The following is an 11,340-nucleotide window of genomic DNA, read 5'->3' on the forward strand; positions in this document are numbered from 1 at the left end:
TCCTGTACCAGTCAGATCTGATTTGACGGTACACTCACACAAAAATAATAAAAATAAAAATTTAAATAAATAAATAAAACAAAATTCTAAAAAGTAAAAACTCCTTATCTCTGAGTAGGAAGAAAAGGTAGTTAAGATGTTCATTTTCTGAATTCATCTATAGATTCAACATAATCACAGTCGAAATCCCAGCAGGATTTTATTTAGCAATTGGCAAGGTGATTATAAAATATGTATGAAAATGCAAAAGATCTAGCTAGAATCACCAAAATTTACTGTGATGAAGGTCGGAAGAAAATTATTAGTATTTGTGGATTGTTCATTGTGTTAAGGCACTATTAGGCCAAGTGATTTCCATGTTTTCTGTACATTATCTCATAGGTCATAAAAACCTTGTAGAGAAAATCCTTCCTTTTGAGAAAGTCTCATCACTCACCCCTTCTCCTATATAAGTCTTTAACCTATGAGAGAAACAGGTCAGTAGAACCAAGTACAGCCCCATATATAATTGTAAAGCTAGAAGAGAACTTGAAGAATTAAAGGAAGAAATGAGACTTGCATCAGGAAAAGTTATTTTGCAAATGCACTAGAAATAGGAAGTTCATAAGCCCTGGCCTTTTACTCATTCATTAATTAAGCAGTACCTGTGATCAAGAGCCTAGCCACTTTTTAAACACTTTAGTGGTTGCCAGTATATTCACAAGATTAGCACTATCACCATTAGTTCTAGAACACTGTCAATAATCCCAAAAGCCTCTTTTTTTTCCCCAAAGAAGCCTCTTTAGCTCTCACTCCATATTTCCCCAGCCTTTCAGAATATAGTTAATATCTACATAACAATGAATTTCATCTGGCCATCCTAATTCAAGTCTCAAGAACTTTCAAATTTAAGAGATTAGTTTTTAACTTTTTTTCTTTTTTCCCCCATCCACTTTGTGTTCCATACAATCATTCCTATACACTGTGTCTTATAAAACTAATCAACATTATCCCCTACTATTATCCCTGTCTTTTCTCGTCCCCACTGGACCTTTCTGAATTCCTTCACCTCCTCCCTCTACCCACCAAACTCTGCCACCCACAAACCCTACCCCCTCTCCTTCCCTCTTTGGATATATCCATACAACTCTTACTAGTTATCCTTCTATTTTTACAATGAGTCTTATGTAGTATTTGTTCTTATGAGCCCGAGTTAGTTCACTCAACATAATGCTCTCTACCCCCTCTCATGTTATATACTATTTTGTGAAATTGTTGCTCCTGAGTACTGCATAGTATTCCATCATGTGAATATACCACAATCTCTCAATCCTATCATTTGGTGATGGACCCTTTGGGCTATTTCCATGTTCTTGCTACTGTGAATAACAATGCTACGAATATCAGTTTACAACTTTCCATTCGTGTCTCAGTTCTGATTTCCTTGGGGTATATTCCTAGTAGTGAAATAGCTGAGTCATACAGAATTTTTGAAGAAATTTTTGCTCAGCTTTTTGAAGAAGTACCAAACTGCCTTCCACAATGTTTGTACTTAAGTGGCTGTGATACATGCACTGCAACTAATCATCATTTTATCTGTTAGAAAGAATCAGAACCATAATTAAAAAGCATCTCAATAGTATAAAATACCAGTTATTTTACATGCGTCGTATGACTGCCAAATAATTACTTTTATTAAAATAGAAATTCCAAATGTAGAAACTTTATTTCTATTCATCTTAGCTGCTGCTTGGTAGCTCACAGTCATTAATGTTGAAGATGATACCTTCACAAATACTGACTAGCACATAACATGCAAAGCCTTAAAACCTTAAATCAATATAGTCTGCTATGAGATAATTCCAACATAAACTCTACTTTCTCAACAACCTCTTAAGCAGTTAACATTTACAAAAGCTCTTGGTAAATCCAAAATCATACTGTAAGGATAACAGGTTTATGCTTTGCTTTACACCATCTCAGAACATTATGATTAATACTTGTACCTGTTTTACTCTGGGAGAGGGAGGGAGTTGCCATAATCACCATGTGTATTATACCACCTATTGATTTTAGAAAAGGTATGCTTGTAATGAAAACTTGGCAATTTTTTATTATGGAAGAGCACTGGAGATAATATAAATTATATATAAAATAAACTTAAAATTATTTGAATTTGTTTTTAACAGTTATATTATCTTGCAGACTATTTTTGGAGCATATAAATTAAATGTGCTAGAGTAAAAAAATAATAGCTGATACTAGGATTTTTACACTCCTAAATTTAGCACACAGTGAGAAAACAATGTTCAAGTATTAGTCACGTCTTAAAAATTATCATATTTTACATACGTTCCATGTATTTATACTAGATATATTTGAAGTATACAAAACCATAAATTAGATATATGCCCACAGATGTGATTAAACAGATCTATGTCTCAATATTAAATAACTAAAATGTTTTTAAAGCGTTATTAGTAAAAGATACTACTCTATTTTCTTAATCAGTAAAATACACAGGAAAAGCATTACTACATGCTTATGCAATTGAAGTATCAAAGACAGCAAGAAAGAATATGTAATGCTTGCTTTTTTGATATCTTTTTTATAAATACATCTAAAGAACACTACCTGAAACAGAGACTCTTGACCTTCTGAACCCACAAATATACTAGCTATCTAAGGAAAAGAAATAGGGCACTCTGGTTGTGCAGCCTGTAGCAAGTTGAGCTGCTAGCCAAAATTTAAGCCCAGCAAGAGCTCATCAGAAAATTAGCTACTTTGGGATTTACAGCCTTGGAAACAGGTGGAGGGTTGTTTTAAGTCAGAACCAACTTGTTGTTGTTGTTGTTAGGCGCTGTCAAGTTGAGTAGAATTCCCAGCAATCCTATGAATTCCGACAGATCCTGTCCTACCCTGTGCCATGCTCACCATCTCTGACACACTTGAGCCCACTGCTGCAGTCAACGTGTCAATCATTTCAAGTGGGGGGACGGGGTCTTAACATTAGGGAGTTTAATTAAAAGAAAGTCATTAAGCCGCATTAAAATGCACCCATTGGGTAAGTCTACATTCGACCAGTGTTACTGCTGGGTGCTGCTGACTACAACTCATAGCCAAGCTATGATCAACAGGGATAAACCTTGCCCTAACCTATATAACCTCACAGTCTCTGATAAGAATACTGTTACTGTGTAAATTCATGTTGTTGGAGGTCAATTTCTTCTCTTGCTCTAACCTTTCCCAGCATAATGACATTTTCCAATGACTGATTCCTCCTGATAATATGCAAAACGTATCTTAGACCAAGTTTTACCATCCTTGTCTCTAAGGAGTACCCTGGTCACAGTTCCTCCAGGACAAACTTGCTGTTCTTGTGGCAATGCTTCTCCACAACCGTAATTAAAAGGCATAAATTCTTCTGCCTCCTTATTCATCGTCCTATTTTCAGAAGCACAGGAAGCAATTGAAACAATACTATGGCTTGGATAATTCAAATCACTAGCTACTTAAAATTTTGCCTGAAAATTTGTGAATTGCTTTATCATGGGTCTTGGAACTTGCTAATAGACAAAACCACGAAAGTCAAACTCTTGAATGCCAAAGACCTGCTGAAAGTAAGAATGAAATCAATGAAGAAATGGATTTTTAAAATCTTCTTAGTATAATAACAACATGTGGTCTGTTACCTAAAATACAAAGCCTCCCCTTAGTATTTCCCTTAGAGATATTAAAAACTTGTGTCTACACAAATATGTACAAAAAATGCTCTAATCATAATCACTCAAAACTGAAACAACCCAAATGTCCTTAAACTGATGAATGGATAAACAAATTGGGTACCTTCCATACTGCAGAATACTTAGTCAAACAAAGTATCAGATTAGTGATACACATAACCATTTGATTAATGACAAAGGTATTATGGTGAGAATCCAGCCTCAAAAGTTATATACCATATGATTCCCTTTATGTGATATTTTCAAAAAGACGAAAAGAAATCCATGGAAAAGAAATCCATGGTTGCCAAAGTTAGGAGAGGGGAAGAGTGTATAAAGAGAGAGCACGAGGGAATACTGGATGATGATAAAATGTTCTGTACCATGACTGTGATGGCTTTCTTGGTGATGTGTACTTATGTCATAGAAAATAGCAAAAATAAGTGGGTTTAACTGTACAATCGTTTAAAAACAGAATGGAACTTCCCATTAATCAACTAATTTTGCTTACCCATTCTGAAAAGTGTGTTGTTACTGTTATATGCTGTCAAGTCACTTGTGACTCACAGCAACCCTCTGTACAACACCACTGAACATACTGTTGCTGTTATTAGGTACAATCAAGTCGAGTATGACTCATAACAACCCTATGAACAAAAGATGAACCTTGTTCTATCCTGCATCATCCTAACACATCCTGACACACAGAGCCCAATGCAGCAGTCATCGTGTCAATTCACCTAGTAGGGGGTCTACCACTCCTTTGCCAAACCTCCACTGTTCCCAGCATCATGTCCTTCTCGAAGGAATAGTCCCTCCTAGCAACATGCCCAAAGTGTGTGAGGTGAAGCCTCATCCTTCTTGCCTCCAAAGAACATTCCAGGTGTAACCTCTCCAAGACATATTTTTTCATAGGGTTTTCAAAGACCTGTTATTTAGGAAGTAGATGGCCCATCCTGCTTCCTAGTCTGTCTTAATCAGAGAGCTCCACCAAAACCTGTCCACAATTGGCAACTCAAATGGCATTTGACACATCAGAGGCAAAGATTTCAGTCTGATAGCAACTCCAAGTTATCTCTGTACAGCAAACTGGCCAACAAGTGCTGTACCACTTAGAACAATGTTCTCCTCCACCACAATTAACACCAGACTTGTAAATACAAAGGCCCACCCTCCAAGTCTACAGCCATTGTCAACAAAATAAGAAACAGCCAATCCGCTTACACTTGGTTGTTAACAAACTTCTTTTTAAAAAGCCCAAACAGTTTACAACCACCTTTCAAGGAAACAAAAAATACCCTCCAGAATCCAACTGCTCTAAGCTGGAGACTCACCCTCAGGCAGGACTCAACTGACTTTTAAACACAAAGGGCGGTGGGCACTGGACATAGAGAGCCAGTTATTTACATACTTTCTTACTGCACTGCCTCTTAGTCAGAACAAACTCAAAGTTAACCCTCCAGTAGACTGCCCAGGAAGAGACTGCACATTATTTTCCCTCTGAGCCACTGGTGGATTTGAGCCACCAGAGAGATATACAGTGTAATTCTCTATAGACTACATCATCAGTCTTTTAGTTAAACAATATTTCTTGAAGGCAGTATCTTTTAAATGTTCAACAAATGAAGTAGCTTAAGAACTTTTAAATCTACCCTTTAAACAAAGGACTTACCAAGTTCATTGAGGCTCTGGGCCGCTTTTGTTATCTCTCTGCTTCCCCCCTGCAGCTGTGCTTGGAGTCTCTTACTTAGGTACAAGATGCGTATTATTCTCCGAAGCAAATCACAGGCCACCTATGCAAACATTACAACCTTAATTAGTAGAGTCAATTAATTGTGTTTTAATTACTGTCAAAATGTGAATCTGTCAATTCTTCCAAAACACTAACCACATACCTTTAAAACCATCAAAGCCTTTAGGGAACACACAGAAGTACCATATTACTTTCACAGTAATCTCTCCTTCACTGTCATAGCCTCTTTATGTCATTGTTGTTGAATTACAACCAATTCACAGCTGAACCTGCAGTGGGTTTTTAGAAGCTAAAAATCACCTGGAAAGAGCAAGCCCAACTTCCTCCTATGGTGGATTTAAACCACAGGTCTTTGGGTTGGCAGTGCAACTCTTTACACCCAAGCCACCAGTTGGTCCCAAGTTCTTGTGAACCTCCATCAGGTTTCCAAGTCTATAAATACTGCCCATCTTTCTCACTTGGAGTTACTGATGCCAGAAAATGCAGCCTTTGGATTGGCAACACAATTCACTATAGACTACACCATCAGCACTCCCAAAATGGCTTAAAAAAGAAAACTAAATGAAAATTTGAGGAGCTGTAAAGCTCAGTTATGTTTTGTTTTTTGTTTGTTTGGTTTTTTTTTTGGAGGGGGGGGGTTAATGGTTTTGCTTTGGTGCCAAAACCCAGGAACGTAAAGCTCAGTTTTGACCAGATTTCTTTTCTAAACTGGTGATCCTCAGCCTTCACTGTATATATTACCTTCAAATGGAGAAATTTAAAAAATCCTAATGCCCAAGGCATTACCAAGTACACAAAATCACTGCCATCTAACCAATTTCAGTTCAATGCTGCCTATAGGGAAACAGAACAGAACTGCCTCACAGGGTTCCCTTATAAAAGCAAACTTTTCTTCTACAATCTGGCCTTTTGGTCACCTGCAAAGTACTTAACCACTGGGTCACAAACACTCCTACTAAAGGAAACTCTGACAGCCTAGTGGCAAGAAGCTGCACTGCAATCCCAGAGGTACACGGTTCAAATCCACCAGATCAAATGCAATTTGACGATACACATCCACAAAAAATAATTTAAGAAACATTTTTTTAAAAAGACTCCTACCCAAGACACAGTACTGATCAATTAAATCTGAAATTCTGTGTGTGGGAACCAAACATCCTTATTTTTTCATAATTCTTCCAGGTAGTTATAAGGTTTAACCAAGGTTGACAACCACTATGTCTGATGTCCTTTTCTACTGTCAAGTCTTTCCTGATAACATGTTATGTGCTACTGTTGTTGTAAGGTGCCATCAAGGAAGATATGATTCAGACAAATCGCACTCTCTGCCATGCTTATGCCCAGTGTCACAGTTGCGGCATCAATCATCTCATTGAGGGTCTTCCTCTCCTTTGCTGACCCTCTGCTTTTCCAAGCATGATGCCTTCATCCAATGACTGCCCTCCCCATATCATTTCTACTCTACGTCAAAATCCAGTAAAGTATCAACAATTACAAAATAGTGATATTACAATTCTATCGTCACATCTCTGTATTCATTACCATATTAAATTTTCTGTAAAATGAAACTTTAGCACATTCATTACTGGTTTACACATTAGTAAAGCTCATGTACATAAAGACTAAACATTAAGAGTCTCTCCCTTGGCTTTTTAATTTTCAAAATAAAGGAATGGTATTCTAATAACCACCAAAGATGAACTCACACATCTGAAATACTGCTATTGTCTTTAAGCACCATTGAGTGAGCTCACACTCGCAGCGATCCTACCTATAATAAAGGAAAAGACCCAGGCCTGCATCCTCATCTAACTGCTGCTGTGTTTGAGCCACCTGCTGCAGTCACTCTGCAAGTATCTACCCATCTCCTCTAAGGACTTTGTTCCATCAGCCTTCCACATGGTAAGTATAATTATGTCACTGAAATGTGTGCTTAAGCATGGTGACTATGGTAAACTTTCAGCTATATATTTTATCACAATACATTTTTAAAATCAAGTTAAAAAGTGAAATGATAAAAAGTTAAGGGATGATAAGTTGAAAATAAAAAAACATATGTGAATTGTATCTTAACAATGCTGTTATAAAAGAAAGTATGTGACTGAAAGTTTCTAAAATCAAAAGCTCAAATTTTCTTACATAATTTGAAAGTTCAGAATGTAAATTTTCTGTGTAGAGGAAAATAAGCTTTTCAAAATTTTTCTCTTAAAAAAAACTGAGCCACTTCATAAGCAAACAACATTACTAAAATGAGCTAAGACAGAGATGATCCTCAGAGTGATAATTAAATTCAACTCATGTATCCATGTATACAGATGAAGCTGAAAGCTTTTGCTTCAGGAAATAAAACCTGTCTGAGAAGAGTGAACTGAGGGGAAAGCAAAAAGATTTAAGTATAAAAAGGTACTTTTTCCTAACTAAGGGTGTAATCATAGGGATTTTATTTCAAGGCATAAACATCCTTCATAATTGTTTCTTGCTATCTTATACCACATGCACTTAAATTAATTTGGAGTTCAAAGTAGATGGAAAACAAATAAAAAGCCCAAGATTTCACTAAAGTTTAACATAGAAATGGATAGGCAAGATGAACAGAATAACAATGGTTAATATTTAAATAAGCTTAAAAAAAAACAACCCTAGACTTCAAAAAAAGGTTTAAAAGGAAACCAATGTCTAAGATGAATTTCCTTCCTAAACTAGACTGAGAAAAAGTCAACAAAGAAGAAAAACAAATACTGGAAATAAAAATACTGGAACGCACTTAAGCTCCTTGCTTTTGCTGTTTTCATTTACTATTTTCTCTTTCTTTGTAATAATCTAGCCAGTTATTCAACTCAGTCTCTATTGTGTAATATTTTTACAACAAAGTAGTGTAGCAAATGAAGGCTGATATTTTAAAACAATAAAAACAAAACCAGTCTTTATCTTAAAATATGAATCATTCTGACTTCTCATGCTTACATAACCATATAGGATTAAAAATATGTAATTACAGAAGCTATCATACCTGGAAAGAATCATAGCTATTTTAAAGATTGCAAAAAGTTAGTTCATAGATATATTCCAAACTTTTATTTTAAGGGGAGGATACTAAAATTTGTACAACATCGAATAGCTAAAATTCTTTTTTTAAAAAAAGCACTCAAGTCTCACAACTCCTAGCCCTGTATTAAGATTTACAGATTTTCTTTTTGTTTCTGCTAGTTACCTCTAGTAAACATCTTGATGAAATTTTTATCTATTCCACAGAACCACAAATACTGAATGCTAAATTTAAAGAAGAAATCCCAATTTGCAATTGTAATTGTATATCATAGTGTCTAACCAAACTTTAACAAGAAATTTTCAACTCCTCTGTTTACTGGAGAGGGTTGCCTATTTTGCTCCCTAAGAGTGACTGTTGGATTCAAATAACTGCTCTTGCAGATAGCAGCCCAGCACATGACACACTAGGTGCTTTCAGGTATTGCTTTCTGTATTTCAAGTCGTGTGAGCTCGTAACCTGAGCTACAGGTAATTGTTGTTAGATGAAACAGAATGAGCTCTGACTCACAGTGACCCAACATACACGAGAAGGAAGAAGGAAACACGGCCCAATATTGCAAAGCACTGAGATAGCTCAATATAGGAAGGAAGTAATGCTAACTTAAAGGCAGGCACTGAGCTCTGAACCAGAGGTACAATGGACACTGTCACCAGTGGCAATAAAACATATTTTCAAAAAAATATGTCCAAATTGGTACTGACAATGGTATAGTATTCTTCTTGTTAAAGATGTAATAAGAAGGTAAGAAGAATGGAGGATTAGTAGTTAACAGCAAATAACCTAGTACTTGAGAATGAAATGCAAAGATGCTACGACTATGTTATAGGATGGAATGACTGTTAGGCTGTGGTGGGGACTGAAAACTAGTCTACTACACTGTGACCTATCTGATTTTTACAGCAGCTTCTTATCCATTCTTTTTGTCTCATGAACTTACTCTTAGCTGTCTATACTAAGAGTGTACCTCTTTTGTATTACTGAAAAGACCAAGACATCTAAACTCTTCCCACATACTTTCTCAGCTTTTTACAAAATGCACACACATACATACATATACACACACACACACACACATATATATACATATATACATATATACATATATACACACACACACACACACACACACACACACACAAACATTTTGGTACCAGCAGCCAGGAAATTAAAAGATGAATTGCACTGGGAAAGTCTGCTGTCAGATCTCTCCAAAGTACTAAAGAGCAATGATGTCAGTCTGAAGACTAAGGTGTGCCTGATACAGGCCATGGTCTTTGCAATTACTTGCATTTATCAGAAAGCTGGACAATGACTAGGAATAATAGGAGAATTGATGCCTTTGAGCTGTGGTGCTGGAGAAGAGTATTGTATATACCATGGGCTGCTAGAAGAACAAACAAGTTCATCCTAGAGAGGGTGAAGCCAGGCTGCTCCTTGAAGGCAAGGATTCTGAAGCTTCATCTGACATACCTTGGACATGTTTCAAGGAGTGGCCAGTCACTGGAGAGGGACATCATGCTTGGGAGGGTTGGAGGGACAGCGCAAGAGAGAAAGATCCTTGATGAGATGGATTGATTCAGTGGCTGGGCTATTGGGGGTAGGTATGTCAGAGACAGGAAGATTGGCACAGGATAAAGCAGAACGTAGGGCTCCTGTACACAAGGGTCGCTATGAATGACAGGCAACTCGATGGCACATAACAACAACATAAAAACATACAAGGATATTTTTTCAAAACATATTCTAGTAGATTTTTTTAAAAAACAACAAAGCAAAACCAAAACTCAAATTTCCTGTCATAGACTGATGAGTGTGTCTAAGGCTACATCTATTAATTGAAACAAATCAATTGGTATCCCATCAATTCTTAAGGCCTTATTTTGTGCCAATGCCTTCAATGGAGCTTCCACTTCCTCGTTCATCACCACTGGTTCCTGCTTATATAGTACTTCCTGAAATTTTTAGTGTCCATCAGTTCTTTTTGTTACAGTGATTCTGTATACCCCCTCCATCTTCTTTTGAGACTTTCTAGGTCATTCAATATTTTGCCCATTGCATCTTTCACTATTGCGATTTGAGATTTATTTATTTATCGTTGTTGTTGTTAGGTGCTGCTGAGTTGTAGACAACTCATAGCGACCCTATGAACGAAAGGCCTGAGCACTTTATTTATCATATATTATAAAAAAATAAAGATTTTTAGTAGGAAAAAAAACCCCATATTCTAATGCTATGTACGTGGGGTTTTTTTTATTCACATATACAACATGTTGATTAGCAAATAACAACTATGCAATAGGCTACAAGACAAATAATTTTATCAATTTCTCAATCACAAGGTATAAGTGACATTAACAAAGCTTTCAAGGAGTTTAGACTTCAGAGAAAATGACCAGGGAAAAATTATGCGGAAAGAGCTATAATGGAAAATATTACTATTTTTTTTATTATTATTTAAGACCTTTATTAACAGGTGCTTGCAGTTTTGTTGACTTTTTTTTGAAAAAATCAACTTGTAAACTTTTATTACAAATTAAAACTGAGGTTCTTAAAAATCTCAACTTGACCAGATATGAAACAATTTAAAAACCTTTAAAGGTGTATTGAGAAAAACCAGGCTTTTTAAAAAACACGTTTGTCATTACCAAAAAGAGACATCTTTAGGTAAAAATAATAAAAACCCCATGCTGAATAGATAATGCAGATAGCTCTAGTTATCTGGTCAACGGGCAAAAAGCAAGCACTTAAGGTCTTCAGCTCCAATCTTTTGTTCATTTCTTATTGCTGGAATTTCATATTCATTTCGTCTTGTTGGATGACTAAACCGAATGATGGTA

The 11,340-nt window shown here is 36.1% G+C and overlaps 1 protein-coding gene across 1 annotated transcript in view; it reads right to left on the reverse strand.

The window, feature by feature from the left end:
- The window catches only part of COG5 (component of oligomeric golgi complex 5), a 259,814-nt gene that overhangs the window by 220,595 nt on the left and 27,879 nt on the right, over positions 1–11,340 (reverse strand). The window contains exon 6 of the mRNA XM_006882687.1: positions 5,374–5,494. Coding sequence (XP_006882749.1) covers positions 5,374–5,494 — 121 coding nt within the window. The remainder of the gene's footprint in view (positions 1–5,373; positions 5,495–11,340) is intronic.

The sequence above is a fragment of the Elephantulus edwardii genome, unplaced genomic scaffold, assembly GCF_000299155.1.
Source record: "Elephantulus edwardii isolate Elephantulus edwardi_28Jun2011 unplaced genomic scaffold, EleEdw1.0 scaffold00022, whole genome shotgun sequence".
Classification (NCBI taxonomy): domain Eukaryota; kingdom Metazoa; phylum Chordata; class Mammalia; order Macroscelidea; family Macroscelididae; genus Elephantulus; species Elephantulus edwardii.